Source organism: Drosophila ficusphila, unplaced genomic scaffold (assembly GCF_018152265.1).
Source record: "Drosophila ficusphila isolate 14025-0441.05 unplaced genomic scaffold, ASM1815226v1 contig_286, whole genome shotgun sequence".
NCBI lineage: Eukaryota > Metazoa > Arthropoda > Insecta > Diptera > Drosophilidae > Drosophila > Drosophila ficusphila.
Window position 1 is genome coordinate 2162856 of NW_025064189.1, and position 26694 is coordinate 2189549.

Here is a 26694-nt window from a genome sequence, read left to right on the forward strand (position 1 = left end):
CTATTTTTATAATTAAACAAACTGATTGTGATAAGTAGGAACATGAAGAAAAAAGTTATTCCAAGAGCAGGTCCAAAGGTCCGGTCATAAATTGGGCAAACGTCAAAGTTAGCACTCTAGGACTTGTTAAACAAGCCCTTGAGACAACGCAAGGACAAATTCAAAGTATACAACAAGAAAACTTAACTTTATAAAATTTACATAGAGTTTTAAAGAGTTTTTACGTTTTCAATAAGTTTTGAATGCTTTGAGCGAAAACAAAAGGTTTCCTCAAAAATTCTAGTAAGCTCTGAGTCCTGTTCAGACTTTTTATATAGAATGGAGCACTAATATTTGTTACAAAAATGTAAACTGCAACTTTGTGGACCTTATTTGTGGACCCTGATAATCCGAAAACTAAGGTGATAATTTCTAAAACTTTTACTACAAAATAAACAAGTGATTAGGTTTTCAACAATCTATTTAGGTCTAAGGGTTCTTAACTATTCTGTGGATTTGGAAGTACTGGCCGCCGCGGCTGCTTTAGCCTGGGAGGCGTGGTGTTTGGCCACTGCTTCCTGCGCCTTGCTCAACTGGATGTATCCTTCGTGGGCACGAGATCGGAGTTCGCTCTCCACACTTTTGTTGACCGACTTCGAGATGACTGACTTGATCTTCTGGGTTTCATTGAACTTAGCCTTTTTCGCCTGAATTGGGGCATCTGTGGTAAACAATACAAATCTTAAATAATGGTAAAACCAGCAAACCTGTTGATACTTACTTGAACGGCGGGTAAAGGCAGCCTGTTTTTGGTTCTTCTTTTTCTGGATAGATGCCGGCAGCTTTGCCTTTTTAAATTTTCCCTGGGGCATTTTTAAAAGCTCTTAACAAACAGAAAAGCAGAAGACTTCAAATTTAATTCCGCAGCACGTTGTTTTGGTTTTTACCCAGTGTGACCCTAATTTGATAACACCCATCGACATCTCGCCTATCGGTTTTCGGGAGCTGCCAACCTATTCCAAGTCCCTTCCCATATTTGGCGGGCTTAACGAAATCAAATTGTTTTGTTCGGTTTATCTTTATTTTCGATTGCTGGCTCACTTATTTTAACTTGAATTATTTAACATATATTTAAGGAATTCCCTTAATCAAATAAGTTTATGGGGATCCTTGTTCGCTTGCTTTAAACTAAACACAAAAATTTCACATTGAATGCAAAACTTAAATTGTTCGCGATAATCGTTTTAACAAGAAATCATTAACATTTAAAAGCGCTGAATATTGTTTATATGCAAGTTAAGTGGGATTCAGTATCCTTATTTACGTATGTATATATATATTTATAAATATTGTTTTTGTTTATTTTTTAGCTTTTCCTCTACATTCTTGTTGTCTTTGCTCACTTGGTGATTAAACAGAGTTATCAACGATCGAATATTTTGTTTCTTATAAAAGTCGTTTTACAAAAATCTATGCATATGTGGGTGTGTGTGTTTGCGTGTGATGTTCGCGTGTGTTTGAATATGGGTGTACAAATAAAACAATTAACTGTTCAGTTTGGCAACAATAACGCCAGTTACGACTAAACCTATTATCACAGCGATCACCAGGAGTATCAAAATCTTGCGCCTGTAACTCTGGCGACTCCTGGCCGCCTTGGCCAGCTGCGAGGTGCCATCCTCCACGTTGGCGGCCGTCTGCTCAATACTGTTCTCGATGAAGTCTGTGAAAGATAGGCAAAATTGTTTTAAGAACAACGTTCAAATGCTTCATCGTTTTCACATATTTAAAATCCTATCTTATATCAATAATGTTTATCAGTCTATTGACTTAGTTACTCAACAAATACTTCTGATATATGTATATTCAAGAACAAAGAAGCAATTACTAATTTCAAAAAATTGCAAATAACCAGCTGACCGACCACACCTAATGATTCGATAAGGGCATTGACAGATTAACTAAAATGTGTCAGCAATTTTTATATCATCCATATATCGTGGTAATGCATGCTAAAATCAATCAGTGAATAAGCTCAGAAAAGATTATACAAAATAAAACTTATAAAAATAAGCATTAACAATGCTGGTCTAAAATTTATTTTTCTGTGTAAAAATCCTCTCGAATTTAAGAATTTGATCAGCCTTTGAACCATAAACCTGTATAGAATGTCGTAAAGTGAGAGCCCTAATTACGGTTTGCGGTTTGGCAATTTGCGGTTTAATGAGTCCCGACTAAATGCGAGTTCCCAAATGTATTTGTGGCCAAAGGGGCCAACTCACCCATCTGCTGTCCCTGTTCATGCACCAGTCCACTCAACCGGGTCATGATCTGATTGACATCGATAACGTCCGACTCGATCTGCTCGACCTGTCGCCGTCGCTCCTCGAGAAGGTCGTGCTCCTGCTGCAGATTGGCCTGCTCCAAACGCTGCTGCTGCAGGAGCTCAGCTCGGGCATTGGCCTCCACATCCTGGTCGGCAAAGTGCTGGGCCTGCTGAAGGGTCTGTCGCATGGCCGACGAGATGCGTCGCTGCAGATTGGAGTACTTCTCTACCACTCCGTGGAATTCCCTTGTGAGCTTCTCCAATTGAAGCTTCTGCTGTCGATCTCCATGTCGCACAACCGCCTGAAGCCTTTGCAAATCCTGACTTGTGGTCTGCACCCGGGCATTGCACTTAGTGTTTATTGAGTGCACCTTCTCCCTCAGAGTCGGTAGGTCCTTTGGCGTTCCAATGAGCTTTAGTTGCTTCTCCAATTGCTTGGTGCTACTGTGAATCGAAGTGATGTTGTGCCCGATATCCTCGCTGAGCGACATGAATTCCGTGGGACTAAAGCCCGACGATCCTCCAGCGGCAGCAAAACTCACTTCGGGTGTGGACTCCGCCATGGCTCCATAATCCCGATGGGGGCCACCGCCTCCTCCGCCACCGCCCGCTCCCGTTCCTCCTGGATTGTTCAAGGCCTGCGACATATCTGGAAGTTCATACTATCTGTGTGAGTTCAAAGCATGGGTCTTGAAAAAAATAGGCCGACATTTAATACCACTCGCCAAGCAAACAGACAAATCCCTACAAATGATTCACTGTTGTTTTTGTTGTTGTCGCCAACTTATCAACATATGATGTTTGCCTGTGTGCGTGCGTGTGCTTGTGTCGGTGTATCGCTGCATCGGTGTGTTGGTGGGGCAACATTTACGTGTTTTCCTCTTCGCATATGATTTGCTTTTGGGGGCGGGGGTTCTTGTACGGCTTCAAACTGGGAATTCGGGATTACCTAGTACTTACTTTGAAGCGAGTTATATTCCGTGCAAGCACAATGTCAGCGCACAAAGCCTTTCACCACAAAAAATACAATGATAATTAGAGCTGGAACAAAAATCGATGTGACTTCGATATCGATATTCGCAACCTTAAAGTTTTCCCTCCGATGATCGATTGTTTTTAAATGAACCTTTTCTTGAAGTGAAAATGTATTTCCAAGAACATGTTATTGGTAATATTTTCAACTTTCTTTCTTTAGGAAGTGTATCTAGCTTTTAAGAAAAATAAATGGTATACGATTTTGCAGAATTTGTTACTTATGTTAATGTTTGAATACCTAGGCATTTATATCAATAACTGTTTCTGTATGACTCCCATTTTTGGCCACTGAACAAGTGTGACCGGAGCTTTTCTATCGATAACGGAATAGTTTTATCGATTATTTGGGCGCCAACTTTAGCCTCAGCAAAATAAAGTACAATTTAACCCGTGGAGTAATATTTAATAAACTAAATACCTTTATAGATATGGAAATTAATTAATGAAAAAAAAACAATAGCGTTAAATTACCAATGTTTGTCACAGTTTACTATGCTTTTATAAACTTGAAGCCCTCCATCTTTAGGTCAGATTTGAATAGTATTCGAGGTTAAAAAACTCCTTACAAACACAAATTGTAAAATTTAATTTAGAGAACTCTGCGGTATATACAATATTAGTAGTAAAACAAAATTATGTAAACAAATTTGCACTTCCTTTGTAAAGATTTCAAACTGCATAAACACGTGTGTTACCTTTTCACTGTTATCCCATCGATTCACATTGCCTTTTCTAAAGAAAACACATTTGATACGTTCTTGGCTTGTAATTCCGTAGCTTAACGTACAGAGTGTTATGCTAAAAGGTAAAAATCCTTAAACTCCTGCTTCTTAGTGGGTCTTGGCGGCCAGACGCTTGTCGCGCTCCTCCGAGATGCTCAGCTTGACACCCTTGCCCTTGGGCAGGGAGATGTAGGGCTTGTTGCCCTTGCCAATGATGAACACGTTGGTCAAACGAGTGGCGAACACATGGCCCTGGGAATCCTTAATGTGCACAATGTCGAAGGATCCGGGGTGACGCTCGCGGTTGACAACGGTGCCGACACGTCCCAAATTCCTGCCTCCGGTGATCATGCAGAGGTTGCCTATGGATCAAAAATATACAAAATTAGTTCCAATCAATTTAGATAACTTTTTAAAGCGACTGTCATTGCACGTAAAAGTTACTGAAACGTCTGCGGAATGGCGGATCAGAGACCGTCGTGACAAAAATTGCTTTTGGCTTCTTGTATTTTTGAACCACTCAACTTTGAAGAACGTTTTGTGGTCTTCGAAATAGCCAATAAAAATCGCTTTAAATAGGTACTTTTCCTTACCGGAATCGAACTTGATGTAGTCGGTGATCTTGCCAGAGGCAATGTCCACCTGCACGGTGTCGTTGGCGTGGATCAGGGGATCCGGGTAGCGGATGGTGCGGCCGTCGTGTGTGACCAGGAATGGAACTCCCTTGGCGCCCAGCTGGTTCTTCTTGACCTTGCACAGCTTGTACTGCAAAGAAGAATATGAAATGTTCGTTAATTGTTATATATATTTACGATTAGAAGTTACTAAATCAAAAGGAGTCTAACAGAAACGCTCTATTTCTAATTCTTTTGTTATTGCACGTAAAAGTTACTAAAATGACTGTGAGCTGTCAAATCAGAGACCGTCGTATCAAAAATTGCTTTGGGCTTCGATTTGAACCAATTAACACATTGCGAAAGTTGCAAATCGGTCTTCGACGAAGCCCATTTCTGAAGATCACTGAGCAAATAGGTTATTCTAATTGTTTGTATACTAAATGGATCCAAATTTTAGGTCCGCTTTGATTAATTTGTAATTGCACGTAAAAGTTACTGAGATAACTGTGGTTTGTCAAATCAGAGACCGTCGTATCAAAAATTGCTTTGGGCTTCGTTTTGAACCAATTGACGCTCTAGTAGAAACGTAAAGCGGTCTTCGACAAAGCCCATTTCTCATTTCTTTTAGCGGGATTGATAACTTACCTTGGCCTCCTCAGCGGAGATGCGGTGGATGGTGAAGCGGCCCTTCACGTCGTAGACCAGACGGAAGAACTCACCGGTCTTCTCGAGGGTGATGACATCTAAAATAGGTTTGCACAAACGTTATTTTCGGCTCAACTCCTCAATCATATCGTAGAGAACTCACCCATGAAGCCAGCGGGGTAGGTGGGGTCGGTGCGGACCTTTCCGTCAACCTTCACCAAACGCTGCATGACGATCTTGGTGACCTCAGCTCCGTTCAGGGCGTACTTCAAGCGGTTTCTCAAGAAGATCAGCAGGGGCAGCGATTCACGCAGCTTGTGTGGACCGGTCGAGGGACGAGGGGCGAAGACACCTCCCAGCTTGTCCAACATCCATGCCTTGGGGGCGGCTAAGCGCTTCAAATGCTTCTTGGGACCACGGGCCTAAAAAATAATTCGGCTTTAGTTGGGTATTCACTACATCCAAAATCACGAGATGCAGTAGCGGAAAATCCAAACAACTAGTATTTCTACTTGTCTGGCTAGCAAAACGCCGCTTGAAAACTACTCACCATGTTTGATTCACTTTATTGTACGGGCGATCACTGCGGAATAAAAGAAAATACAACTAATGTTAGTTGAATCGGCAGTTTTAGTTTTTCGTAAACATTCCGGCGACACCGCAAAAAGCCGCCCCAATCACAGAAAATCTCACGAAAATAACACAAGTATTGCTTTTTACGGCTCGTCGGGTGCTCATGTTTACAGTTGTTGGACAATAACAAACGCTGATGTCCATTATTTTAAACGGTCAAAAAATTACACGTACCGTCCGTCGAGAAATACAACAGGAAAAGGAAGTAAGTTAGAGGTGGGAAAACATCAATGGAAACATCGATATTAGTGATTTACAATATTTTGGAATTATCGATATTTTAGGGCGACTATCGATGTCGCAAAAAGTTTACGGAAAAATCATGCTGCAAATTTGAGTTATTCGCTGTAATAACATATTTTAGACATTCAAGTCTTTGGAATTTAACTTTTTAATAATTTCCTCATCCATGTACATGATATAACATATTATAGAAAATTAGGTAAAACTTAGTTTGTATTGCTTTCAAAATATCGAAAGCATCGAAGTCCACAATCATCAATGTATTTCCATGTAAGTGTTACCAGGTGCTAAAAAAGCCTGTTCTGCTCATACATTGTTTTTTATATGGCTAAATGTAAGAAGTCAAGATTCTACAATTAACCTAAGAAAGTATAGTTTTGCGATAAGGCTTTCAAGTTCAAAATTGCTACAAAATTAGTTTTACTACAAAGTTTAAAACAATGTAAAACTGGTTGCAACATTTGAGCAATCTGGTATAAACCCCTAATCCAACATTCGACAAAATAACAATTTAAAAAAGGACTAGAGCCCAAATTTTTTTGTTTTGTTTTTTTTTTTTTATTGTTACATCTTAATAATAAAACATAAACGTTTCCTCACATCACGGAGCATAAATAAATATAATAAATATCTTTCATATACAAATTTTGGACTTCAGAATCTATGCCTTTACTTAACGAAATTTAGGTTAAAATTAATATTAGCGTCTAATATTTTCCATCAACTGTGGAAATAGGAATAAAATTAGAAAGCCCTTAATAAGGGAATGCAGAAACGATAAATTTTAGTCTCGATTCTTACATAAATAGAAAAATACCAGATTTCGCAAATTTGCATTGCGCGCCAATATTCAATTGACAATCGAGTTATCGAACTTTAAAAATCATTTGTATTTTTGGTAATTTTACAATCGTGTTTATTTTCTCATTTAGTTAATGCCCCTCAAACACACAATTCGCGCATTAGGCATTATTAATTACATTCTGTAAAACCTACTTATAAATTAAACTGCGGCAACAATACAATTTGCCCAACTGATTTACGCATGTTAATGTGTATTTTTACTTTGTTTTTGTGTTTTTTAAATCTTTTTATATGGGAATTTATGCTTTTAAAACCACATGGGGCTAAATAGTTATATGGATAATTCAGTTAATCGTTTTTGTACATAATACAAAGTGTATTCATTTGCTTAATGTTGGCTCGCTAATTTTAGTCGCTACTGTTTTTTTTTGTTTAGGCGAAAGAACTTAACGGTATGTGAAATACATTTTAAGAAATACAATGTATGCAGTTAATGAATGTATAGTTGGTTTAAAGTTAAATTTCTATTTTAATGGCTACGTACGTCTGTCTGTGAGGGCGAGCGATTCACGATGAGGAAATGAGTTTTGGGGGTCAGTGGATTTGAGAGTGGATTCTGGGGGCAATCATTCTCGCACATAGTCTGTCGTCGTTCAGTCCAGCTTCTTCATTGATTTGAGGGCCCGTTCCCGCAGCTGCTTCTCGAGGTCCTCGTTGATGATTCCGGGTCCGGAGCCACCAGGCAGCAGCAGCGGCATTTTGCCTGTGTTTCCATTTCGCTTTGCAGCACCTGACGATGGATGCTCCTCCTCGTCGCTGCTGCCTTGGGAACTGCTGTCCGCCCGCGATTTGCCAGCACTGCTCTTCCGCTTGTGCTTCTTGTGTTTCTTGCTCTTCTTACTATGCTTCTTGTGTTTCTTATGCTTCTTGCGCTTGGAGGAGGCGTCAGAATCGCTGTCGCTCGATTCCACCACCTTCTTGGCCTTCTTGCGCTTCTTCTTGGGCACATGCTCGTCCTCGGAATCGCTATTGCCGTTGCCAGCCTCCACGTCCTCGACCCTTCGCGACTTCTTGTGACTGCGCTTGCGGCTGCTCGTCGACTCCTCATCCCCACTGGATGTGACGCCTCGCTTGGGTTTTTTGTCCGCACGCCGCTTGTCCTTTTCTTTCTCCCTTTCCCTGCCCTTCTCCTTTTCCTTAAGGGCCGCCGCCTCCTTTTCCTTTCCCTTCTGGTGCTGCAGCTTCTTCTTGAGCCTCTCGTCCCCACTGGAGTTGTCCTCTTCGTCGCTCTGTTCGCTGCTGGTCGAGCTCTCTGAGCTGCGGCGCGCCTTCTCCTTCGACTTGCCCTTATTCGGCTCCACATTGGGTTGCTGCTTCTTGCGGCGCGGCTGATCCTCGCTATCATCGCTGTCCGCGCTGCTGTCGGAGCTGCTGCTCTGGCTCTGATCGCGGGTTTTCTTTGGTGCCGCCGCCGCTGCTGCCTTTGCGGCTTGTCGTTCGTGGGGCTTAAGGAACGGAGAGGGCGTGCGCGACAGACTGGCGAAGCCACTGCGCACCACTGGAGCCTCGTCCAGCACAATAATAGTTTCCGGCTTGGCCTTACGCTGCTGCTCCTCACGACAGAGATCGATGGTGTTGACTGCCGGACCAGTGTACTCAACCGAGGAGCGCCCTAAATAGAATACCCCTTTAATATCCTTTTTTAAGCAACCCTTTTTGTTAATTACTCACCAACTGGACTGTCCCGCTTGCGACTGCGCCGCGAGCTGGAGCGACTGCGGCTTCGCTGGCGACTCTGGCTGCGACTGCGGCTGCGTCCGCGCTTCTCCGGCGGACTAGGGCTGCGCTGTCGCTGCTGACGGCCACCAGCCGAGCTGCCAGACGACGAACGCCGGTTTCTGACAGGCGGTGGGTTGTCCCACCGATTCATGTGACCGCCGCCCGGCGAACTTCGCCTCTCCCTCGAGTTTGGTCGTCTATCCCGCGAGTTTCGCCTCTGCTGCGGCGAGTTGAAGCGTCGTCCCGGTCCCGGATGTGGTGAGAATTGCTTGCGGAACGGCTGGTTCTGTTGCATCGGCGATTGGCGGTGGTCGCGGTTATAGCGATTCTGCTGCGGCGATTGGCGTCTGTCGAAGCGACCCATGCCACCACCGCCGCCACCACGTCCACCGCCGCCAGGACTGTGCCTGGCCTGCCAGTGGATGCGGCCGCCACCGCGGAAGTTGGGCGATCCGCCACGATGCTGCCACATCTGCCGATGCCCTCCGCCGCCTCGTCCACCACCACGACCCCCGCCTCTAAAGTTCATCATGGGCGAACGGCGACGATTGTTGAAGCTAATTGGGGAGGTAAAATTAGTTTAAGTGTAGATTATTAGTTATTGAAAACACTAACCGTCTTGGGGAGCGAGAATATCGCATGGGCGAGCGGGATAGACGTCGAGATCTCGACCTGCGACGCGAATTGGAACGCTGGAAGCGGTTGCCGCCGCCTCCGCCATTGTCCTGTCGCATTGGGCTGCGTCCTCGTGGCGAAAACCGACGACCACCCCGCCGACCGCCTCCTCCTCCACCGCCGCCAAATTGTCTGCCCCGGTCGTTGCCACGCTCCATTGAGCTGACCGAATCACCGCGATTGTTGCGGTACTGCCGCTTGTTCTGCACACTGTTCTTGTTCCTCCGATGCTCAAAGTGGTCCTGATTGCGTTCCGGCGACAAGGAGATGCTGCTGGAGCGTCCTCGCCGGCGACTGCGACGTGAGGAGCTGCGGGATCGCGATCTTTTTGGGCTGGCCGAACGGGAGCGGCTTCGATGCGACCGGGATCGCGACCGCGATTTGCCCTTAGCCGCCGGCGGAGGCGACTTGTCCACCGAGTGGCGGCCGTTGACAGTCTTGGCGGGTGCGGGCTCTACAGAGCCTGAAGCCTTCTTCCCAGAGCCTCTTGAGTGGGAACGCTGGGGAGAACGCGAGCGTGGCCGCCGGCTGGTGCGTCGCTCCCGGGAGGCAGGACGTGCGGCCGAGGAGGAGCCTCCACGCTTGCGGATTCGAGCCGCGGCATTGGCGGCCGCTTCTCGAGCGGCACTGGGCACTGAACCGTTGTTATTGGCCAGTTTTGGAGATCTTGATGTTGAGCGGGACTTGGATTTGGAGCGGTCACGCTGACGATCCCTCCGCGAGCTGGCGCGCTGGGAGCGGGAACGAGAATGGGATCGCGAGCGGTCCCGCTGCCGCTGCTCTTCCTCCCGCTTGAGTATCTCGTCCTTCTTCTGCTGAATAAACTCTGCCGGAATGCCCGAGTCGCTTTCCTGGGCGGACAAAAGCAGCGCCCACAATTCACCCATAAACTGGCGGGCATTTCGGCCATTAAGAAAACCAGTCATGTTGATCTGCATCTTCTTGGGACATGGATACTTCTCCTCCTCCAGCTGATTGTAGACAAACTCCACCACGACGTCGTCCTCGATGTGCAAAATGTCGGTGATCTTCTTGCTGATCCAGGGACGCAGTACATCCAGTTTTACTTTGGACATATCCACCCTTTTGTTCAGGCAATCCCCAAACTTCATTTGCTTCATTAGCTTCTTCTCCTTGTCGCTGAAGCGGGTGTCCTGCTGCTGGTTGGTGCCCTATTTATTTTGGGGGGAAAAAGGACGTAAAACATTTGCAGGATGTGTCAAGAAAAAAAAGAGAATGTATGATGTGAGGGAAACCATTTATCGATTGGTTTGCGGGGGGGTGTTTTTTTTTTTTGCTTACCGTGAACATCATTTTGGATGCCTTATCGCTGTGAGTCTCCTGCGGGAATTATGGATGCACTGCCGCCAATTTGTGGCACAACTTTTAGGCCAGGCACATTTGTTTTTTAGGAGCACGAAATTCCGTAAAAAGTCCAATAAAAATATATGTAACCCGGCACCACGCAAGTCGATTGTCTATGGGCGCACACACACTCCTTCGCAGCGTCTCTTTGGCCGTGTGTATGTGTGATGACCGGGGATGCGGTTGCTTTTCCCCTGTTTAAACTTGTTTCTTGACTCTCTGCTATCACGTTTATCGGTCTCTTGCACCTGTCACCGTTGCAAACACCTTTTCTGACCACGAATCGCGCAATTTCCCTGCACTTTTCTTTCGCAAAATAAAAAATATATTCGTGAAAACGGTCTGCGCCAGCGATGGCAGCAGCGGCCCAAAACACGAGTAATCGGCAAAGAAAGCTATCGATAGTGCATGTATCGGTATTGGTCTGGCAAGGCCTGGCGCGCATTGCATATTGGATGGCATTACCCCTTTCATTTTGAGTGCGACCGTTAAAAGTAGGTTTTTTTCTTATTGGCAAAATAAATTTATAAACCAAACACTTTACTCTATTATTATCCGTCAAAGGATAAAATTAGGCGTCTAGCTTAAAATTAAAATAAAAACTTCTAAAAATTAAAGTTAAAGGGGATCAAAGTATTAATTAATCCCAGAATAAAACAAGTCTATTCACATTTCGAAACGAATGTTTTTATTTTGCATTTTTGAATGCCATAATTAGGGGTTCTAATAAATACACACTACAAATGCACGGTGGCATTAATTCAATTTCGTTTAAATTTAGACTTAACATAAGGATTTGATTATTTTTTGAGCAAAATTGCATTTCAATTTTATACAGCTGAAGGGGATGAAAGGAGAATGAGAGATGGGGAAAACATTAAATAACATTGCAAAATTGATTTCGCTACAAAAAATAATTCCTCTTTTTAAGTACACATTAATTTAGCCAGCCAGCCAGTTCAGACCAGCTCCACTCCGCTCCGACCCAAAACTCGCTCAGTTCTTTTGGTTGCTGTTGGTGTTCCTGGTGGTTACCGACTCCTCCTTCGTATCCTATGGTATCATATTGGGCTCCTGGGCGGCACCCGTCGAGTATTTGGGCTTGCAGACACATCCGCTCTCCACCAGCACGTAATCCTGGCCAGTCAGCGTCACCGGTCCGAGGGGAATGACCAGGAAGAGATAGGGCACATAGGTTTGCGTACACTCGCCCCGGACCACATCGCACTCCGAAGATCTGGAAGAGATTAAGAAATAGTTTATTAAATAAGCTTCATAAAAATAATGGTTTTTATATTTATGAATTTGTATGTTTCCTACTTACTCGCACACTTCGAAGACCACCTGCTGGAGGAGATCGGGGAACTTCTGGACGATGGTCACCGGCTGTCCGGAGGTTAGACTAACCCCGTACATGGGCGCCGTGGTGTTGTAGCGGGTCTTGCAGAGCCTCGCTGGCGTTTCGCTCTTGCACTGTTGCGCCGGCGTGGCGTTCTTCAGCGATCGACCTGTGATGAGGTTAATCAGTCAGTCAGTCAATCAATCAATCAATCAATCGATCGATCGAACGGCGATCAATCGATCATTAGGTCAATCAGGCAGTGGTTAGTGACCGACTTACCGTAGCGACTGCTTCCGACGGCCTCGTTGTTCACCTCGTCGTAGGCCCTCAAAAGAGCACTGGTGGTTATGGCGGGATCCAGTGTGCTGGGCAATTTGCTCTGGCGGCCACGTCGCGAGTTTCCGTTCCAGTTGGAGAATGTGCGCGCCACGGCCGCGCTGCAGAGATTCCAATTAGGGGGTTGTGGGGCGTTAGAAAAGAAAGTTACTGACCACTGGCCACGCGGTCTCCCCCACCTCGCATATTCGACTCACCTCGGATATGGCGCATTATTCGGTCCCATGCAGTCGGGTGAGTCCGTGAGCGCATCGCCGGACAGGTACTTCAGGCCACGCCCACCGGCGCAGCGACTTGGGGGCGCATCATCGCTACTATAACTCGGCCACAATGCCGCGCTTGCGCAGGTGAATGTGAGTGCGATGCTGATGACGCAGAGAGCCGTTAGGTGCTGCAAGCAGATGTGAGGCGGATATGGGTTACGAAACGGTTGGAAATGATTACTCATAAGGCTAACGGATTTTTAATTCGAGCGCAAGGATGGCAAATTGTTTGCTTTAATACAAAGCGTATATTAATTAAAATAAAGAAAGTGCTTAACATCATGTATGTAATTTGGTTTTCTGCAAATACATACACACAATCAGCAAACATTATCTCAGATCCAAGGAGGAAAGCCTATCTATTTAAACATACCAAACGAAATGATTGTTTTAATTATTCGTGCAGTCGGGTTTTAATTCAGAAAAGCTCTCGCAAAGTAACAGAAAGTTTTACAAGTCCTACGACAAACGACATACCCAGAAAATGACTCAATCCCAAAAAGATTTTATAGCTGGTTTGATAATTTCTTCTCTGCTTTCTATTTAGTTTGTATTACTTTCGGCGATGTCCAAGACAACCAAAATTTCTTTCAAATGATTTATGTAATTACGATTCCGAAACATAAAATGAGTCACAAATGACGTATAACTATCCAGATTGTATCGTTTTTTATAAACTGCGTACAATATGCTTCTTTGATGCCTTTGAATATTACTGCGATAAGAGCTTTGTTAAAATTTCACCGATTATAATGTAGTCGATGATTAAATCCATGGCATAATTATAAGAAATGAACTATAACAAACATTTAAAGTGCCAGAAAAAATGTATTTGTTTACAAATTAATTAAGTTGGAAAGATGTCATTGGAATTATTTTGTTGAAATTTTAGTGCTGGCGATACTAATGTTTAAACTGGGTAATAAGACTTTTGATCATTCACTTTATATACCATAGACTTTATATGTAAACAATTGTTGTATTTTGTTTATGTATGTACATACTCATAGCTTTAAGCCGCGATCGAGGGAAATGTCTGAGCCATGCCGGAAAAGCCAACTGGACTTGGTTGGTCAGCACTCGCAGTGCTGTTCCGTAAGAGTTGTAACGTTTTTTATGGCCTGTCGTTGAACCGCTGACCCTGACCATGGCCCTTGGGTAAATGTCTAGCATTCGGCTGGGGACTCTACAGAGTTCTGGGAAAAGGCCTAAAAGTACGCCACGGCAGACGATGGTTACTTACAAGAGATTTTTTTCGAGGGCCCAACCGATGAAAAGTTTCTATTTTCACATACTTGACCCGCTTAGCCCCGAAATCCATAAACAAATTAATTAAGCTCATAAATAACCATCTCGCGGGGCATCGCACGTGAAAGTAAAAACAGAGAAGAAACCCACATTGAGAAAAAAAAAATGTTAATACATACAAACAAACAAACAAACATAGTACAGAGATACAACATTTTTGAGCGGCATGGCATGCAAAGCTGACTTCTAATATGGTCTGAACTTTTTATTGCCTCTTCTCGCGGTTTTATTTATCCGCTCGCATGTATTTTCTTTCACTTTCTCTGTGCAGATTTGGCTGCTGATCAAGTGCCCGAGTCAAAAAACCAGTTTCGATTGAATTAAAATTGCAGCACAAAATTTGCCACTTTTTATTTCTTTTCATCGCATTTGACTTTCTGCTGAGAAAATCGCTGCACGTACAAACATGCGAGGCGATAATCGTAGCGTTACTTGCAGCCTTTGTCCAATTGTCAATGGCGGAATACTGCAAATATTTCTTAATTGATATAAATATTTTTTTTCTGCTATTATTGTTTTGTTTGTCGGCATTTGGTTCGCACATTTGGTAAGTTTGTTAGTCAACTTTCTTTTCAGTTAGACGTTTAAAAGAAAAAAAGGAAAAACGGAAGGGGCCATAATGGTCATTGCGTGTGCGCTGCGCTGATGGGAAAAAAAACGAAAGCGAAATTCTATTATTTAATTCTTTTCACATTCATTACACGAATTTAATGTGGGAGCGGGGAAAGGCGGTTACACACGTGCAGACCGGGCTCAAATTTGATAGTGCAACGATGGCTTGACCACTCTCACCGTGCCTTTTGTCAAATTCTTCTGGCTCATTAAACGCGCTTTTCTTGGCATTGTCATTTCGTTGGTCCGACTTTCCGTTTTTATGACTCTTCAGCAATTTCGTTTAATAAATGCTCGCGGTCCCCTCTTAATTCGACATTAAAGCAGACGGGACGGACCCCTGGGACCCGGAGAAGCCATTGCCATTTGAACCTGTCACAAGATGTATTTCTACCTGGTAATTGCCGACTTGATTGGGCCTTCGTCTCCTAATGAGGCGACTTTCTTAGGTCCGCGAGAGGGTTCATTGTAGTGTTTGCGGCATGACTGTACCGAATGCAAATAATTTCAAGCCGCCAGCACACACATAATTGGGCATTGGAAATCGGCAAATCACGCATTAATCAAAAACCCATTGACGATCCGTTGACAATTTTAGTTTGCACCGTCATTAGGCTTACATAACAAAAACAACAACAACAAAGTGCACTACATGATTTTTCTATGGTTCGCTTTGTAATTGCCCGCGAGGGAAAGAGACCGCGAAACTAAGCCAGGCTAAGACGAGCTTGGAGATGAGAGCGTGATTGATGTTTGCTTCGCGGAACACGAAATATTAACAATGAACCTAAAAGGCTTTTATTAGAAAATTATGAATATTAATTGAGAATGTATTTTCGACACAAAATATGCAGGCTTTTACTTTTGAATGAGCTTAACATGTTTTAAACGTCTTTCTAGTAATAATACCTATACAAAACTATCGGTCTCACTATTCATTTGCTAATTTATTTATTATTTAGTTTTAAATTAAAAACATAATTTTCAAAATTACCACATAAATTACAAATTAAAACATTAAATTAAGCACGAATTCGTGAAGAGAATTATCACGTGCCTTGGCCATCTCTAGAAAGAACCAAAGGCAAAGAGACACGGCAACAACAGCAACAAACGGCAAAAAGAGACAAAGCGACGAGAAAAACTGTCAAGAGCAGCGGCTCTGTTCGTGGATCAGGTGCCGTTATAACGAGGTTAACGACCCACATCACCATCTCCCTCTCATTCCATCTATCTCTCTCTCCCTTGCTCTCCCTCTGTCCCGCTAGCATAAACAAACATTGGCGTTTAATAACAAATGATATTAAATTCTAACAGCTCAGCTGCATGGGTGAAAATTGGTTTCGGGAAAGCATGGCAATGTCGACAGATTATTGACAGCTTACAAATAGCCGCCAGTGACAGTGACTTTGGCTGCGACTTTGACTGTGATTTCGATTGAGACTGTTGTTGCACGCAATGTTGCTAGGAACTGGTTTATTGATAAGCGTAGCCTATAGCCTCGGGTGTTCCCCTCTGAAGACAAAGCCCCCGTCCCCATCTTTCGCACTCTGGAGTTCCACATTCTCAATGGATGTCAGTGATAATGCATTGTGATTGAAACGAATCGAGAGAGAATTGTGCTTGGCCGTTGGCTTCGCTTGACTGACACAATTTCCCAAAGGCTTTTGTTCGTCGATTGTGGATCAGTTGGTCAGGAAAAGCCAATGAAAAGCAAAGGCCAATTGTTTGGAGAAGCTGTCAACACAGGGTGTGTCGGAGAACTGTTAAAAATAGGTGGTAAATAGAAATTCGGTCTTGAAATTGTTGGAAGGCTAAGCTAAAATTTCGTGCTTTAGTTGATTTTATAGAACTTTTCTTTATTTTTGACAGATATTAGATAATTTTTCTTTTTACAAGATTTGTGTGTACGTTTTGACTCTTATTGAATCAAATTTGCAAACTTGAATGATAGTCACTACAAGGAGTTGCAATTTCAATTTATCGATCAGTAATATCGACACAACGCAATTCTGGCCATGTTTTCTGATTTTTTTTTGCTAGTTCTCAGCACCGTTGCGCATTAGACCGTTGGTTTATGTTGTGTTTTTCATTATTTCTTTTTCGTTCCGCGACAGACAACAAAGCTCGATGCCGTGATAACCCCGAAGCGACAAAACTTTCAATGGGTTTTTTCCCCGAAGAAGCAGCCGCTATGCAGATCACGTTTTCCCAGACCCAGACCACAGAGCTAGAGCGAGACAGGTGCAATGGACCTGGCTTATTTGGCCTTTGGCTATCGCCGCCCCTTTCCCTCCCCCGCACTTCAGCCGACGACAGCGGCGCTTTCATTTTTGGACCATTGTCCAGATGGTGGGATCCGAATCGAATCCAAATCCGAATCCGAAGAATCCGTGGAAACGGGGCTAAGAGTGGGACACAGCTGACCGAAACTAGAACCGAGGTATTTTAATGACAATGGAGATCGAGAGACCTGCCTGCCTGCCAGCAACACTTTTACTCATTACGCTCCCGGTTTTTATGCCACAATCTAGATCCATATCTCTGGGCAGAAGTTTCACTAGATAATTTGCATCATTATTTTCCGGGCAGGTAAGTACTGTTACCTTTTGGCGCTACATTAAAGCCGACAATTAACACAAATAGTATATGACAATGTTCTCTGCCAATCAGAATGCGAACCAAGATGTTGGAAATATTTGACCCGTAACGCCGTTGTGGCTAACAGTTTATGGCTCCAACTCCGTTTTGCAAAAAGCCATACGCACCTTTAAGGTTCGTCTACCGAGAGGAAGAATGCCAACGTAAAAGACGATTGAATGAGAATCTTCTACCTGTAGGGCAGACTCAGAGACAGGCGGCCGCAACCCATAAAATCAAAGTATGAATATGTTTAGCCTACTTTTTATAAAAAATTTTATTTCGCTTTTGCCCGCGGCACGCTTGGCACTCCAGCATTTAGGCGACGCTTTGGGAAACCGCTTTGAATCATCGTTACACTGGCGAAACACTTGGGTTCTTCGAAAGAAGATTACGTAGTTTTTATTCAAAAAACTAATCAACAAATTATTACCAATATAATGACTTTAGTAGCCATGGCAAATGTATCGTCAATTGAAAGCAGGCAACAACATTTCCTGATAAAAACTAATTCATAAAATAAAAGGAAGAGTCGGTAAACAGTAGCCTTTAAATAATTAAATGTTTTCTGTGTGGATTACCGGTTGAGTTGTTTAAACTCTGTAGATCTGCTGAACCACCAGAGAAAACAACCGACCGAATCGAATTGCCAAGCGGAATACAAACCCCCTGGAAAACAAGCAAAAGAGTTCCCTGATTGAAACAATTAATTAAACAAAAGGCAATAACCACGGCAAAAAAATGTATTTGAGTTTTTAAGATTGAATCAGTCAACAGTAGCATTTAAATAATTAAATGTTTTCTGTGTGGATTACCGGTTGAGATGTTTGAATTCCGGAGATCTGCTGAACCACCAGAGAAAACGACCGACCGAATCGAATTGCCGAACGAAATCCAAACCTCCATTCAAGGGAAATCGTTGACTAACCGATTTGAGCGTGGGCGTGTTTTTGCTTTCTCGCTAGCCGCTTGATTAACATTTTTTAAGTCGGTCAAGTTCACAGAGAGGTTTCTTGTTGCCCAGAAGGGTTCTTCGTTCATAAATTTATTATTTTCAAATCGCAGAAACCTAGAGTCAAGCCGCTGTTCCCGCAGGAATGCGGCAATGCAGCTGGCTGCCTTCCGCAACCACCGTGCCCAATCGCAGGGTCAAATCTCCTGCCGCATTCCTCGAACTCCTGACAGAGCCATATATCACTTGTAACCATAACCGCGACCGCTCTCTAAGCCACACAATACTGCTGCTGTTGCCAATTCGAGTGCCAGGGCCTTTGGAACGTGATACGACTGACAAACCATCTAGCCACGGCGATATACACACACGCATTTTAGGGGGTAACGCGCAACCTAGTAAAAGTTATTTGGCCAAAGCAAATTCATTATGAATTCGTCAAGACCGGGCCAAAAAGAAAGTCCAAGAAAGGTGCTAATTCATGCCATCGGCCGATCGGGCCAAGAGAAATGGGTCGAAGTGGGCGAGACGCCGGAGCCCAGAGCTGGAAGAACTCCGCCAGCCCATCCGAACCGAACCCAACCCAACCCATAAAGCCATTACTCCTCGAGAGGCACTTAGTGGACCACCGAAGGTGTTGCCTGGCTGTTGTGGGCTGCATATATGCACATATAGCCGCACATATAACCATATTATATGTGTTCTTTATGCCATCCATACCCATACCCATACTGGTTTCCAAAAGGAAGACGACGGAGACGAGAACAATGCCAAGTTCAGGCAAAATATAAAAAAAAAAAAAAAACAAGAAAGGAAGCTAGCTTCGGCATGCCGAAGCTTATATACCCTTGCAGTCATAAAATATGTCAAACAAAATGCATAAAGGCTAAACAACATTGAAGCTAAGACGATTTTTCTATTCATTTTCAACATTTTCGACTATAGATCATATGGGAGCTATATGATATAGTCGTCCGATTTTGATCAAATTTAATTCGTAATTCAAGAGTCGTTAGAAAACATTATTATCCAAAAATCATGCTTATCTGATGAAAAACAACGATGTTATAATTTTATTTCCGTTATTTCTATATAGATTTTTCGATCTTTCCTATAACAGCTATAAGATATACATAGTTGTCCGATTTTTATGAAACTTTTTTCTCAATATAAGAGTTGTTAAAAAACTTGATATTGAAAAAATCATGCTCGTGGGATAAAAAACAACGTTGTTATAAATTTATTTCCATTAATTCTATATATATTTTTCGATCTCTCCTATGGCAGCTATATGATACAGTTGTCCGATTTTGGTAAAATTTAAACCGAAATTCAATAGTAGTTAGCAAATGCCATGTGGAAGAAATCAAGTCGGTCTGATAAAAAACAACGGCGTAAGATTTTTTTATTTCATTCTCTTGTATTGGAGCTATCCGATATAGTCGGCCGATCCGGCCCGATCCGACTTATATACTGCGTGCAATAGCTACACAACTTTTGGGAAAGTTTCAGCAAGATAGCTTTAAAACTGAGAGACTAGTTTACATAGAAACAGACAGACGGACAGACGGACAGACGGACCGACGGACCGACGGACAGACGGACAGACGGACAGACGTACATACATATTTTGATTCAGACGGTGATGCTGATCAAGAATATATATACTTTATGGGGTCTGAGGTGTCTCCTTCACTGCGTTGCAAACTTCTGACTGAAATTATAATACCCTTTTGCTCTGCAAGGGTATAAAAAACGAAGTGTAAAAACGGAGAGAAGTGTAAGAGATCTTGCAGCTGCCTCTCCTGGTGGGCGCTACGACTTTAGTGTCTTTATTTTTTTTTTTTTTTTTTTTGTATTTTTTTTGTGCTTATTGGGGTCACTTACTTTGACAGAACTTCTACTTAAGCACCGGTATTCCATTTTGTAGCTGCGTGTGTTGGCTGGCTGCTGGAATATATGGTTGATTGTTGTCGGCTGGATTATATTGGCTGTGTACTGCTGTACTTGGGCACTCGAGGTGTTCTGTTCGAACGTCTCGTATATCGTGTCTTCTGTCTGCGACTTGTCCGATTCGAATTGGCTTTTCACTACACTTCACGAAAACGATGAGAGCATATCACACAACGCAGGTCGCTGATTTCACTGGAAGCCCCTCTTCAACTCTCGACTCGATGGCAACAACCGCGCTTCTGACAACAACCGACCAACTCGAGCGCTCAACCTGAACTGACGGACCAGGTAACGTTTACCATTCCTTAAGCACTTGGTGTGTCGCCGCCGCTAATGGGATCTTCGGCAATATCGCACTCGTAACCTGTTGTTGCTGCTGCTGCCGTCGTGCCAAGTGTTGCTGCTGCAGATGTTGCCGCCGCTGCTGCTGCTGCTGCTGTTGCTGCCGCTGCTGCCGTCGATGTTGCTGCTGCAGATCGGATTTGGATGGCCCGATCGCATTGTGGGTGCCGATCTGGATACATGTGAATGCTCCGCATGAAACAGTCGATGCAAAAGCAAGCCAGGAACACCAGAATACAGCCGAGGCACACGAACAGCACAACTCCGATCAGAACTGCTAGGATTATCGTCAGAACCAAACTCATTCTACCGAGAATGCTTTAAATTTCACTTTGACAAGTGCTGACAAGTGCATTCCTATCGAGGGATTAATCAGTTATGCCTTTGCGACATTGATTATCTATTAGAAAGCAGAGCACCTTAGTTTCTTTTACTTTTGGGAAGTTTTCGATTTATTATTTGGAAATTGGATTAAAAGAAAGCTTTAGATCCCCCCATTATTTGTTCTGTTTCAGTCACAATATTTTAAAATACATGTTTAGAAATAAATGCGTTAGCAAGTCATTTAAACTTTTCATATTATTTTGAACAAGCAACAAAAATTCAAGGAGGCTGCGATACGAATTAATATATTTATAAAATGTACATCTTTAAATATACTACACATATGAAATTTTAGCAGGAATTGCTTGTGAGTTAACATCCCTATTTGGCGCCGGATTATCATCTATATTTATTACTGCTTGTGAACTTAAGGGCGATGTCCTTTCCACTATCCGTTGACGTTGCTGTTGTTGGCCTTCTTCCGGCAGAGGCGGTCCAAGATGAAGGGCTCGCATTATTAGTGCGCAGCATCCGCAAAAAATAAGGCAAAGGCAGATACCGCAGCAACAAATACACAAGGTAATCATTAAGATGGGAAGCAAAATAAACGCTATGCCTCTTAACATTTTAAAAAATGTATTTTGAAGCTGGAATTTCGACAACTGGAGTTGCAGAAATCCCAGTGAAGCAAGAGGGATTCTAAAATAAATGTTGTGTTAGCAAAGTTAGTTCAATCTTGTTAAATTGATCTGAAGGGATATTTTAACAACAGAATGTCATGTTCTTGTATTTTTAGATGAATTAATTTTCAAAAAAGTTAAACCCTGTTATAAATTGACAAATAATTCGTGACTAACTAGGCACATTTTATTTATTTATGTTTGTTAGCTAAATTTTATTGATAAATTAAGAAGGGAATTTAAAATATAAATATAAAACTTGAATGTTTTTAAAATGTTATGGTTTATATCATTATTATTTCATATACATAGTTATTACTGATCTTTAAATTACGTTATTCACTTATGATAATAGTGGCGGGAAAGGGTTTTACCTTCAAACGAATCCGAAAGCATGGCAAACAAACTTATCTGCTGCCAGGCTTTCGTTAATTGGTCATCGATTATGGCATTATGCAATCGCATATTCTGTAAATGCTCGTCTCTCCATATATTTCTCCGTCTGCGACTATTAAAAGGCGCTTTTCATTTTCTTTTGGGAAAGTTATCAAGCTATATTAGTTGCAATTCGCTTTGGTTATTATCGAAAAGTGAAGAAAACGCCGAAAGGCCACAAAAACTTTCATAGTTGTTGTAACTTTTCCCCTCGGCTCGACATTTGAAGTCAATTGTCGTCGCGTCGTGCAGAAAAAGTGCTCGACTGGTGGTGTATAAATAAAATAAAATTAATACATAGTAACAATTGAAACAAACGCAGTGCCCCACAATAAAGCGAAAGAAACATTGTCCGAAATGAAACATGAGAGCCCCCCCACCACTCCCATTTCTTTCTGAATGACACGACACGCATGCGCAGTGTCAACGCAACTTTTCAGCGAAAGTGACTGAACGAGTTCCAATTGTGCACGGCCAACGAACGAACGATCCAAACTCATTTATTAGAGGCCCACAATTAACTGGCCTCGCGTAATAGTTGCCAAAACAAATGAAAACGAAATGCCTGCAGACCGACAGCTTCGAGAAACGACATTTCTTTTCTAAAAGGTAACAAACCTGATGTCTGCGTCTAGACTTAACTTTTCAATTGTAATGTTCATAGTTTACTAGCAAAGTATAAAAAGAAAATGTGTACAACTAAAGGAGCTACAAGATTTATTTATTTTTAATTTTTAGAATGGGAATTTCTATTTTATTATATATGTATTCATTTTTATTAACCAAATAGATTAGATTTTATATAATTTTTTTTAACCATTTTGGAAATAATGAAACTAACATTTTTGATTGGTTAATTTACTAGCTTAGTAGAAAAAGAAAATATGTACAACTAAAGGAGCTACAAGATGTATTTAATATTAGTTTTTAAAATGGGAATTTTTATTTTAGATGCCAAATATATCAAAGATATCAATCTTGATTAACCAAATGAATTGTGGTGTGAAATAAATGACAACTCAATTTTATATATAATAATTTCTTTAACCATTCTGAAAATGATTAAACTAACATTTTTGATTGGTATATTTTATTTATGCACCCCCTTATACATCTCCATCACAATCCTAGCAACCACTGCCTGCCATGGCAACCAAAAATATTTATTTTAACATCTTTCCCCACTCTTGAATTGTCAATAACAAAACCAACATAAAAAATAATAACTTCCTTTGAAAATAGATTTGTCCAAAAAGAAAAATGGTTAACTTTGTGTATCCGGAAGAACTATATCTTTTTGTGGAGAGCATTCGCCCATTCGAAGTGAGTGATGTGGGAAGCGCCAAGTGGCTAGAGGTGCACGAGATGATCATCAAGTTGAGCCAGCAGGCGTCCTTGGAGCTGGCCCAACATCGCGAGGAGGAGGTGAAGGAGTTCCTAATCTCGCGGGACAAGCTTCGCTTGCTAATCCACGAAGCCTATTGCGTAACTCTGTGGAAGACACGAGTGCTGCCGCATCTGCTGGAGATCGATCCCAATCCGCAGGCAACATTTCTCATCTACACGGTGCTGTATCACGAGGCTGCTTTGGTGTCCCTACTGGACGTTTGCCTTTACCATCCCAGTGGCTGTGAGACGCTGCAGGAATCGGTGCTCGATTTGATTGACTATTGCGCCCAGGCGATTTCCCAGGTTGTTGGACTCGTTAGCATGGGTTATCACGAGAACGAGTCGAAGCTGGATGTGGATGAGGCGGTGCTCACGGAGCTGGAGCGCCAGAAACGTGACTTTATCTATAAGATTGGATTGCGTTGCATCTCTGTACTGAATTACCTGGCTGATAATGTTAATTTGTTCCATTTGAGCGCTGCCAGGCGTTTGCTGGTGACCCATGACATTCCCTGGCTCATGGTGGATGTCTTGTGCTTCCGGTAAGCATTTATCCATTATTTTTTTTACAAAACTAATCTTTTCTGATTTCAGCCCCTGGCAAAGGAAGACCAGCAAGGGAATACAGAAGTTCATCGAGGAGAAGTGGACCAATGTGGACGATGTCGCCAAAATTGTCAAGCCGGAGGCTCAGGCTTGGTTTTGTGTGCGCCAGCTTCTCCTAAATACCCAGATCATGGAGAACTATGTGTTTAATGAAGCACGCTGCAAGCAGTTGAGCAAGGTTAGTCAAGATATTTTTCTCCATCAGACTTACCTTGAGTTCTTTTTTACATATCCTTTAGCTTTTGGGACTGATGCATGAGACTCTTCTTGACCAACTGCCACCTCTGATTGAACTGAAGATGTTCCTCAGCCGTCTGACTCTCAGCGGAAATACAGCAAAGTCGCAGACGCTGTTGCTGGAGGACATTCCGCAGATCCAGGAGGAGCTAATGAAGGAGGTGGAGCGATGCGGTGGTTTTTACCAAATAGCCCAGGAACAGGACCCGGTGTTCCTCAGCAGGAACAAGGAAGACATCTGCGCCTTGGCCAGTCGCCTAAGCAAAGCCTATGGCACCGATTTACTTTGTGAGCTGGAGCAGACTATGGAGGAACTCAAGGTGGACGAACCGCAGAAGGATGCCGGAGCTGGTGGCGATGGAGAAGTTGGCCACAGCTGCGCCACTTGCCAGGGAAAGGCCAAAAAGAAGTGCGCCAGTTGCAAGCAAGTCCATTACTGCTCTCGGTAAGTTGTCCACATACTTTTAATTGCACAACCTTTTCATTTTTTATATGAGCTACATATTTATATTTTTAGTGACTGCCAGCTGAAGGATTGGCCACAACACAAGGCCGTCTGCCTTAAGGACTAATTTATACCCAATTTAATAAATTCAATACAATCGCTTAATAAGAAAAGAACATTCCAAAAATGTAAAAAGGTCAACTTTCTTTTATTTTCATCTGAATTCAGGTGATTTACGTTTTATTTTCAATTAGCAATAAGCTTAAAAAAAACTTTCACGTAGTCTCTCATTCAGCAGACAGGGGACAGCAATACAGTTTAGCTGTTCTGCCTGAGATGGTCCTTAACCACGTCCAAAGCTTGTGTCTCCTCACCGAAATCCTTGATCACGACGACGGAGCAGCCGCACACCTTGCGGGGCTTGCCCTCCTTGTCGATCTTGCACAGACCGGACCACTCGCCCAGCTTCTTGTGCGAGTCCACGCGGATCAGGGGGATCTGGTGCTCGTTGCACAGGGCGGTGACCAGTTTCTTGTAGTTGGGCTCGTCGAAGGATTCGGCCAGAATGCACAGGACAGCCTGACGCCTGTTAGAAAAAGATAGTTTATTAAATTTCGGTTGTTTATGGTTCATTATTTTTATGTAGTTTGGTTGGCTGAAACTTGCTCAGTAATTGGAAGGTTTTTAATCAATGTAAAATTCATAAACACGGACCAATTAATTTCATCATAGGCAAGTCAGCAAAAGCCAATAATTTAAGGTGGTTAACTACACTATTAACATTTAATTTACATCGAAATTAAATTGGAATGTGGATAAATACATTTGGAAAGAACAATGATAGCCAAGAAGACGAATTTCATTAAACTAGGTTATGTAGAACCGTATTTCCATTTTCGAAAACGTGGTGTTAAAATTTATCAATGGCATTGAGGTTCTCGGAACTACAGATTTAGCTCTTTCTAACCATATATTTAAAATATTTAGGCTTTTGCAGATACATGTAAATCTTTAGGAAATGAATTACCACCCTAATCTGTTGATTATTGGAATACTTACTTGTCCAGGGCCTTGCAGGCCTGGTGGATGCCATGGACGAGTCCATCGGCGATCAGGGACTTCTTCAGGACCTCCTGCAGGGCGGTATTAATGTCCATGGCGCCATCGATGACGGGGGCGGCGGAGGGAACATCACTAAATTGTGAAATTCAAAATTAGCATACATACATCGCAAAACATTGATTAGACATCACAAAAACTTCATTTATGCTTGCTTGTTCAGTAATTGGAGAATTTATAATCAATGGAAATTCATAAACACGGACCAATTAATTTCATCAACAAGCGATTGCCAAGCAAGGCAAAAATTTAGTTTTTGTCTATGAAACATCGACTTACACATCAACGTCGGCCATTGTTTAGCGGTAGAGGATGCACTGCACTGAAAATGAGAATTTAAAAGTAAGTATTAGCCGGGAACTCACGCATTAATATTTTTCACATCTGTACCTTTTGACAACCGGAAAGAAAGAGACCAGAGACGCGTGGTCCGTGGTGATGTCAGTTTCTAACTATCGATAGGAGCTGCAGAGCCGCATTTGAAGTTAACCGATAGGTGTTGGAAAACCAATTTTGTAAGATGTTTGGATAAATATAGTTGGGTAGTTCCTATATATTTCTTAGCCGTGTATAGAAATAAAGAAAACCAGAATAAATAAAATTACTATAGAATTTAAAGTCACATATGTACGCCGCATAATGTTTTTTAAAAATAAGGGAATAAAGTTTTCTGCGAGGATTGAAGAGAATTTTTAAGTATTGGGAGTAAAAGCTTTTAGGCTATCGGCTTTTCTTAGTAAAATTTTTATTTTTACTCGCTTTGTTTTTTTTTTAACTACCAACTTTACTCAAGTTCAGTAAAATTCGTTATATGAATGGCTAACGTCTACAGTTTTACATATTTAGTATCACTTATATTATATAACTCGCAGTTGTTTTCAACTGGTG

General features: G+C 42.4%; 7 protein-coding genes, 1 long non-coding RNA gene and 5 other non-coding genes across 14 annotated transcripts; 2 read left to right on the forward strand and 11 right to left on the reverse strand.

Annotated features, from left to right (window-relative positions):
- Positions 1–405: 405 nt before the first annotated feature.
- Positions 406–954, reverse strand: LOC108095445. The gene is made up of 2 exons (XM_017196555.2): positions 761–954; positions 406–700 (listed from the first exon to the last, which is right to left on the reverse strand). Exons 1-2 carry the CDS (start codon positions 849–851, stop codon positions 483–485), a joined length of 309 nt encoding a protein of 102 aa, XP_017052044.1. The 5' UTR covers positions 852–954; the 3' UTR covers positions 406–482.
- Positions 955–1038: 84 nt separating this feature from the next.
- On the reverse strand, positions 1039–3396 carry LOC108095443 (syntaxin-12). 2 transcript variants are annotated; one of them, XM_017196552.1, is made up of 3 exons: positions 3266–3396; positions 2262–2954; positions 1039–1702 (listed from the first exon to the last, which is right to left on the reverse strand). In XM_017196552.1, the coding sequence occupies exons 2-3, from the start codon at positions 2950–2952 to the stop codon at positions 1524–1526; spliced, it is 870 nt and encodes a 289-aa protein (XP_017052041.1). In that variant the 5' UTR covers positions 2953–2954; positions 3266–3396; the 3' UTR covers positions 1039–1523. The 2 variants fall into 2 exon arrangements, with proteins under 2 accessions (XP_017052041.1, XP_017052042.1); XM_017196553.1 differs by lacking the exon at positions 3266–3396 and having other exon boundaries at positions 2262–2971.
- Positions 3397–4091: 695 nt separating this feature from the next.
- LOC108095444 (40S ribosomal protein S4) lies at positions 4092–6202 on the reverse strand. The gene is made up of 6 exons (XM_017196554.1): positions 6132–6202; positions 5875–5907; positions 5488–5746; positions 5325–5422; positions 4656–4827; positions 4092–4424 (listed from the first exon to the last, which is right to left on the reverse strand). The coding sequence occupies exons 2-6, from the start codon at positions 5875–5877 to the stop codon at positions 4171–4173; spliced, it is 786 nt and encodes a 261-aa protein (XP_017052043.1). The 5' UTR covers positions 5878–5907; positions 6132–6202; the 3' UTR covers positions 4092–4170.
- LOC122319932 lies at positions 4482–4625 on the reverse strand. Its single transcript, XR_006245400.1, has one exon. It is a non-coding gene; the product is annotated as a small nucleolar RNA psi28S-3327 (small nucleolar RNA).
- On the reverse strand, positions 4930–5072 carry LOC122319930. The gene has a single exon (XR_006245398.1). It is a non-coding gene; the product is annotated as a small nucleolar RNA psi28S-3327 (small nucleolar RNA).
- On the reverse strand, positions 5151–5293 carry LOC122319931. Its single transcript, XR_006245399.1, has one exon. It is a non-coding gene; the product is annotated as a small nucleolar RNA psi28S-3327 (small nucleolar RNA).
- Positions 6203–7099: 897 nt separating the features above from the next.
- On the reverse strand, positions 7100–11197 carry LOC108095449 (serine/arginine repetitive matrix protein 1). The gene is made up of 4 exons (XM_017196558.1): positions 10761–11197; positions 9399–10630; positions 8736–9340; positions 7100–8676 (listed from the first exon to the last, which is right to left on the reverse strand). The coding sequence occupies exons 1-4, from the start codon at positions 10770–10772 to the stop codon at positions 7658–7660; spliced, it is 2868 nt and encodes a 955-aa protein (XP_017052047.1). The 5' UTR covers positions 10773–11197; the 3' UTR covers positions 7100–7657.
- Positions 11198–11488: 291 nt separating this feature from the next.
- Positions 11489–20512, reverse strand: LOC108095440. The gene is made up of 5 exons (XM_017196549.2): positions 20164–20512; positions 12699–12892; positions 12445–12602; positions 12148–12331; positions 11489–12060 (listed from the first exon to the last, which is right to left on the reverse strand). The coding sequence occupies exons 1-5, from the start codon at positions 20197–20199 to the stop codon at positions 11877–11879; spliced, it is 756 nt and encodes a 251-aa protein (XP_017052038.1). The 5' UTR covers positions 20200–20512; the 3' UTR covers positions 11489–11876.
- Positions 20513–21154: 642 nt separating this feature from the next.
- On the forward strand, positions 21155–21747 carry LOC108095442. Its single transcript, XR_001771657.2, has 2 exons — positions 21155–21262; positions 21328–21747. It is a non-coding gene; the product is annotated as an uncharacterized LOC108095442 (long non-coding RNA).
- A 1402-nt stretch (positions 21748–23149) lies between these two features.
- LOC108095439 (zinc finger MYND domain-containing protein 10 homolog) lies at positions 23150–24882 on the forward strand. Its single transcript, XM_017196548.2, has 4 exons — positions 23150–23941; positions 23994–24183; positions 24245–24687; positions 24760–24882. The coding sequence occupies exons 1-4, from the start codon at positions 23271–23273 to the stop codon at positions 24812–24814; spliced, it is 1359 nt and encodes a 452-aa protein (XP_017052037.1). The 5' UTR covers positions 23150–23270; the 3' UTR covers positions 24815–24882.
- On the reverse strand, positions 24877–26225 carry LOC108095441 (40S ribosomal protein S12). Its single transcript, XM_017196551.1, has 4 exons — positions 26197–26225; positions 26086–26128; positions 25747–25881; positions 24877–25273 (listed from the first exon to the last, which is right to left on the reverse strand). Exons 2-4 carry the CDS (start codon positions 26100–26102, stop codon positions 25006–25008), a joined length of 420 nt encoding a protein of 139 aa, XP_017052040.1. The 5' UTR covers positions 26103–26128; positions 26197–26225; the 3' UTR covers positions 24877–25005.
- On the reverse strand, positions 25349–25420 carry LOC122319934. Its single transcript, XR_006245402.1, has one exon. It is a non-coding gene; the product is annotated as a small nucleolar RNA U18 (small nucleolar RNA).
- Positions 25961–26031, reverse strand: LOC122319935. Its single transcript, XR_006245403.1, has one exon. It is a non-coding gene; the product is annotated as a small nucleolar RNA U18 (small nucleolar RNA).
- Positions 26226–26694: the final 469 nt, after the last annotated feature.

Coding starts and splice junctions, on each gene's coding strand:
- LOC108095439 (XM_017196548.2), top strand. CDS start 23,271: ATGGTTAACTTTGTGTATCCGGAAGAACTATATCTTTTTGTGGAGAGC. Junction 23,942..23,993: donor GTGGATGTCTTGTGCTTCCG/GTAAGCATTTAT, acceptor TTCTGATTTCAG/CCCCTGGCAAAGGAAGACCA. Junction 24,184..24,244: donor GCTGCAAGCAGTTGAGCAAG/GTTAGTCAAGAT, acceptor CATATCCTTTAG/CTTTTGGGACTGATGCATGA.
- LOC108095443 (XM_017196552.1), bottom strand. CDS start 2,952: ATGTCGCAGGCCTTGAACAATCCAGGAGGAACGGGAGCGGGCGGTGGC. Junction 1,703..2,261: donor TGAACAGGGACAGCAGATGG/GTGAGTTGGCCC, acceptor TATCTTTCACAG/ACTTCATCGAGAACAGTATT.
- LOC108095444 (XM_017196554.1), bottom strand. Junction 4,828..5,324: donor TCTCCGCTGAGGAGGCCAAG/GTAAGTTATCAA, acceptor TCTTCTTTGCAG/TACAAGCTGTGCAAGGTCAA. Junction 4,425..4,655: donor CTACATCAAGTTCGATTCCG/GTAAGGAAAAGT, acceptor TTTGATCCATAG/GCAACCTCTGCATGATCACC.
- LOC108095441 (XM_017196551.1), bottom strand. Junction 25,274..25,746: donor GCCTGCAAGGCCCTGGACAA/GTAAGTATTCCA, acceptor TTTTTCTAACAG/GCGTCAGGCTGTCCTGTGCA.
- LOC108095445 (XM_017196555.2), bottom strand. CDS start 851: ATGCCCCAGGGAAAATTTAAAAAGGCAAAGCTGCCGGCATCTATCCAG. Junction 701..760: donor TGCCTTTACCCGCCGTTCAA/GTAAGTATCAAC, acceptor TGTTTACCACAG/ATGCCCCAATTCAGGCGAAA.
- LOC108095449 (XM_017196558.1), bottom strand. Junction 9,341..9,398: donor TATTCTCGCTCCCCAAGACG/GTTAGTGTTTTC, acceptor CTCCCCAATTAG/CTTCAACAATCGTCGCCGTT. Junction 8,677..8,735: donor CAAGCGGGACAGTCCAGTTG/GTGAGTAATTAA, acceptor TATTCTATTTAG/GGCGCTCCTCGGTTGAGTAC.
- LOC108095440 (XM_017196549.2), bottom strand. CDS start 20,199: ATGGAATACCGGTGCTTAAGTAGAAGTTCTGTCAAA. Junction 12,893..20,163: donor TAAGTAGAAGTTCTGTCAAA/GTAAGTGACCCC, acceptor ATCTGCTTGCAG/CACCTAACGGCTCTCTGCGT. Junction 12,061..12,147: donor GTGGTCTTCGAAGTGTGCGA/GTAAGTAGGAAA, acceptor AATCTCTTCCAG/ATCTTCGGAGTGCGATGTGG.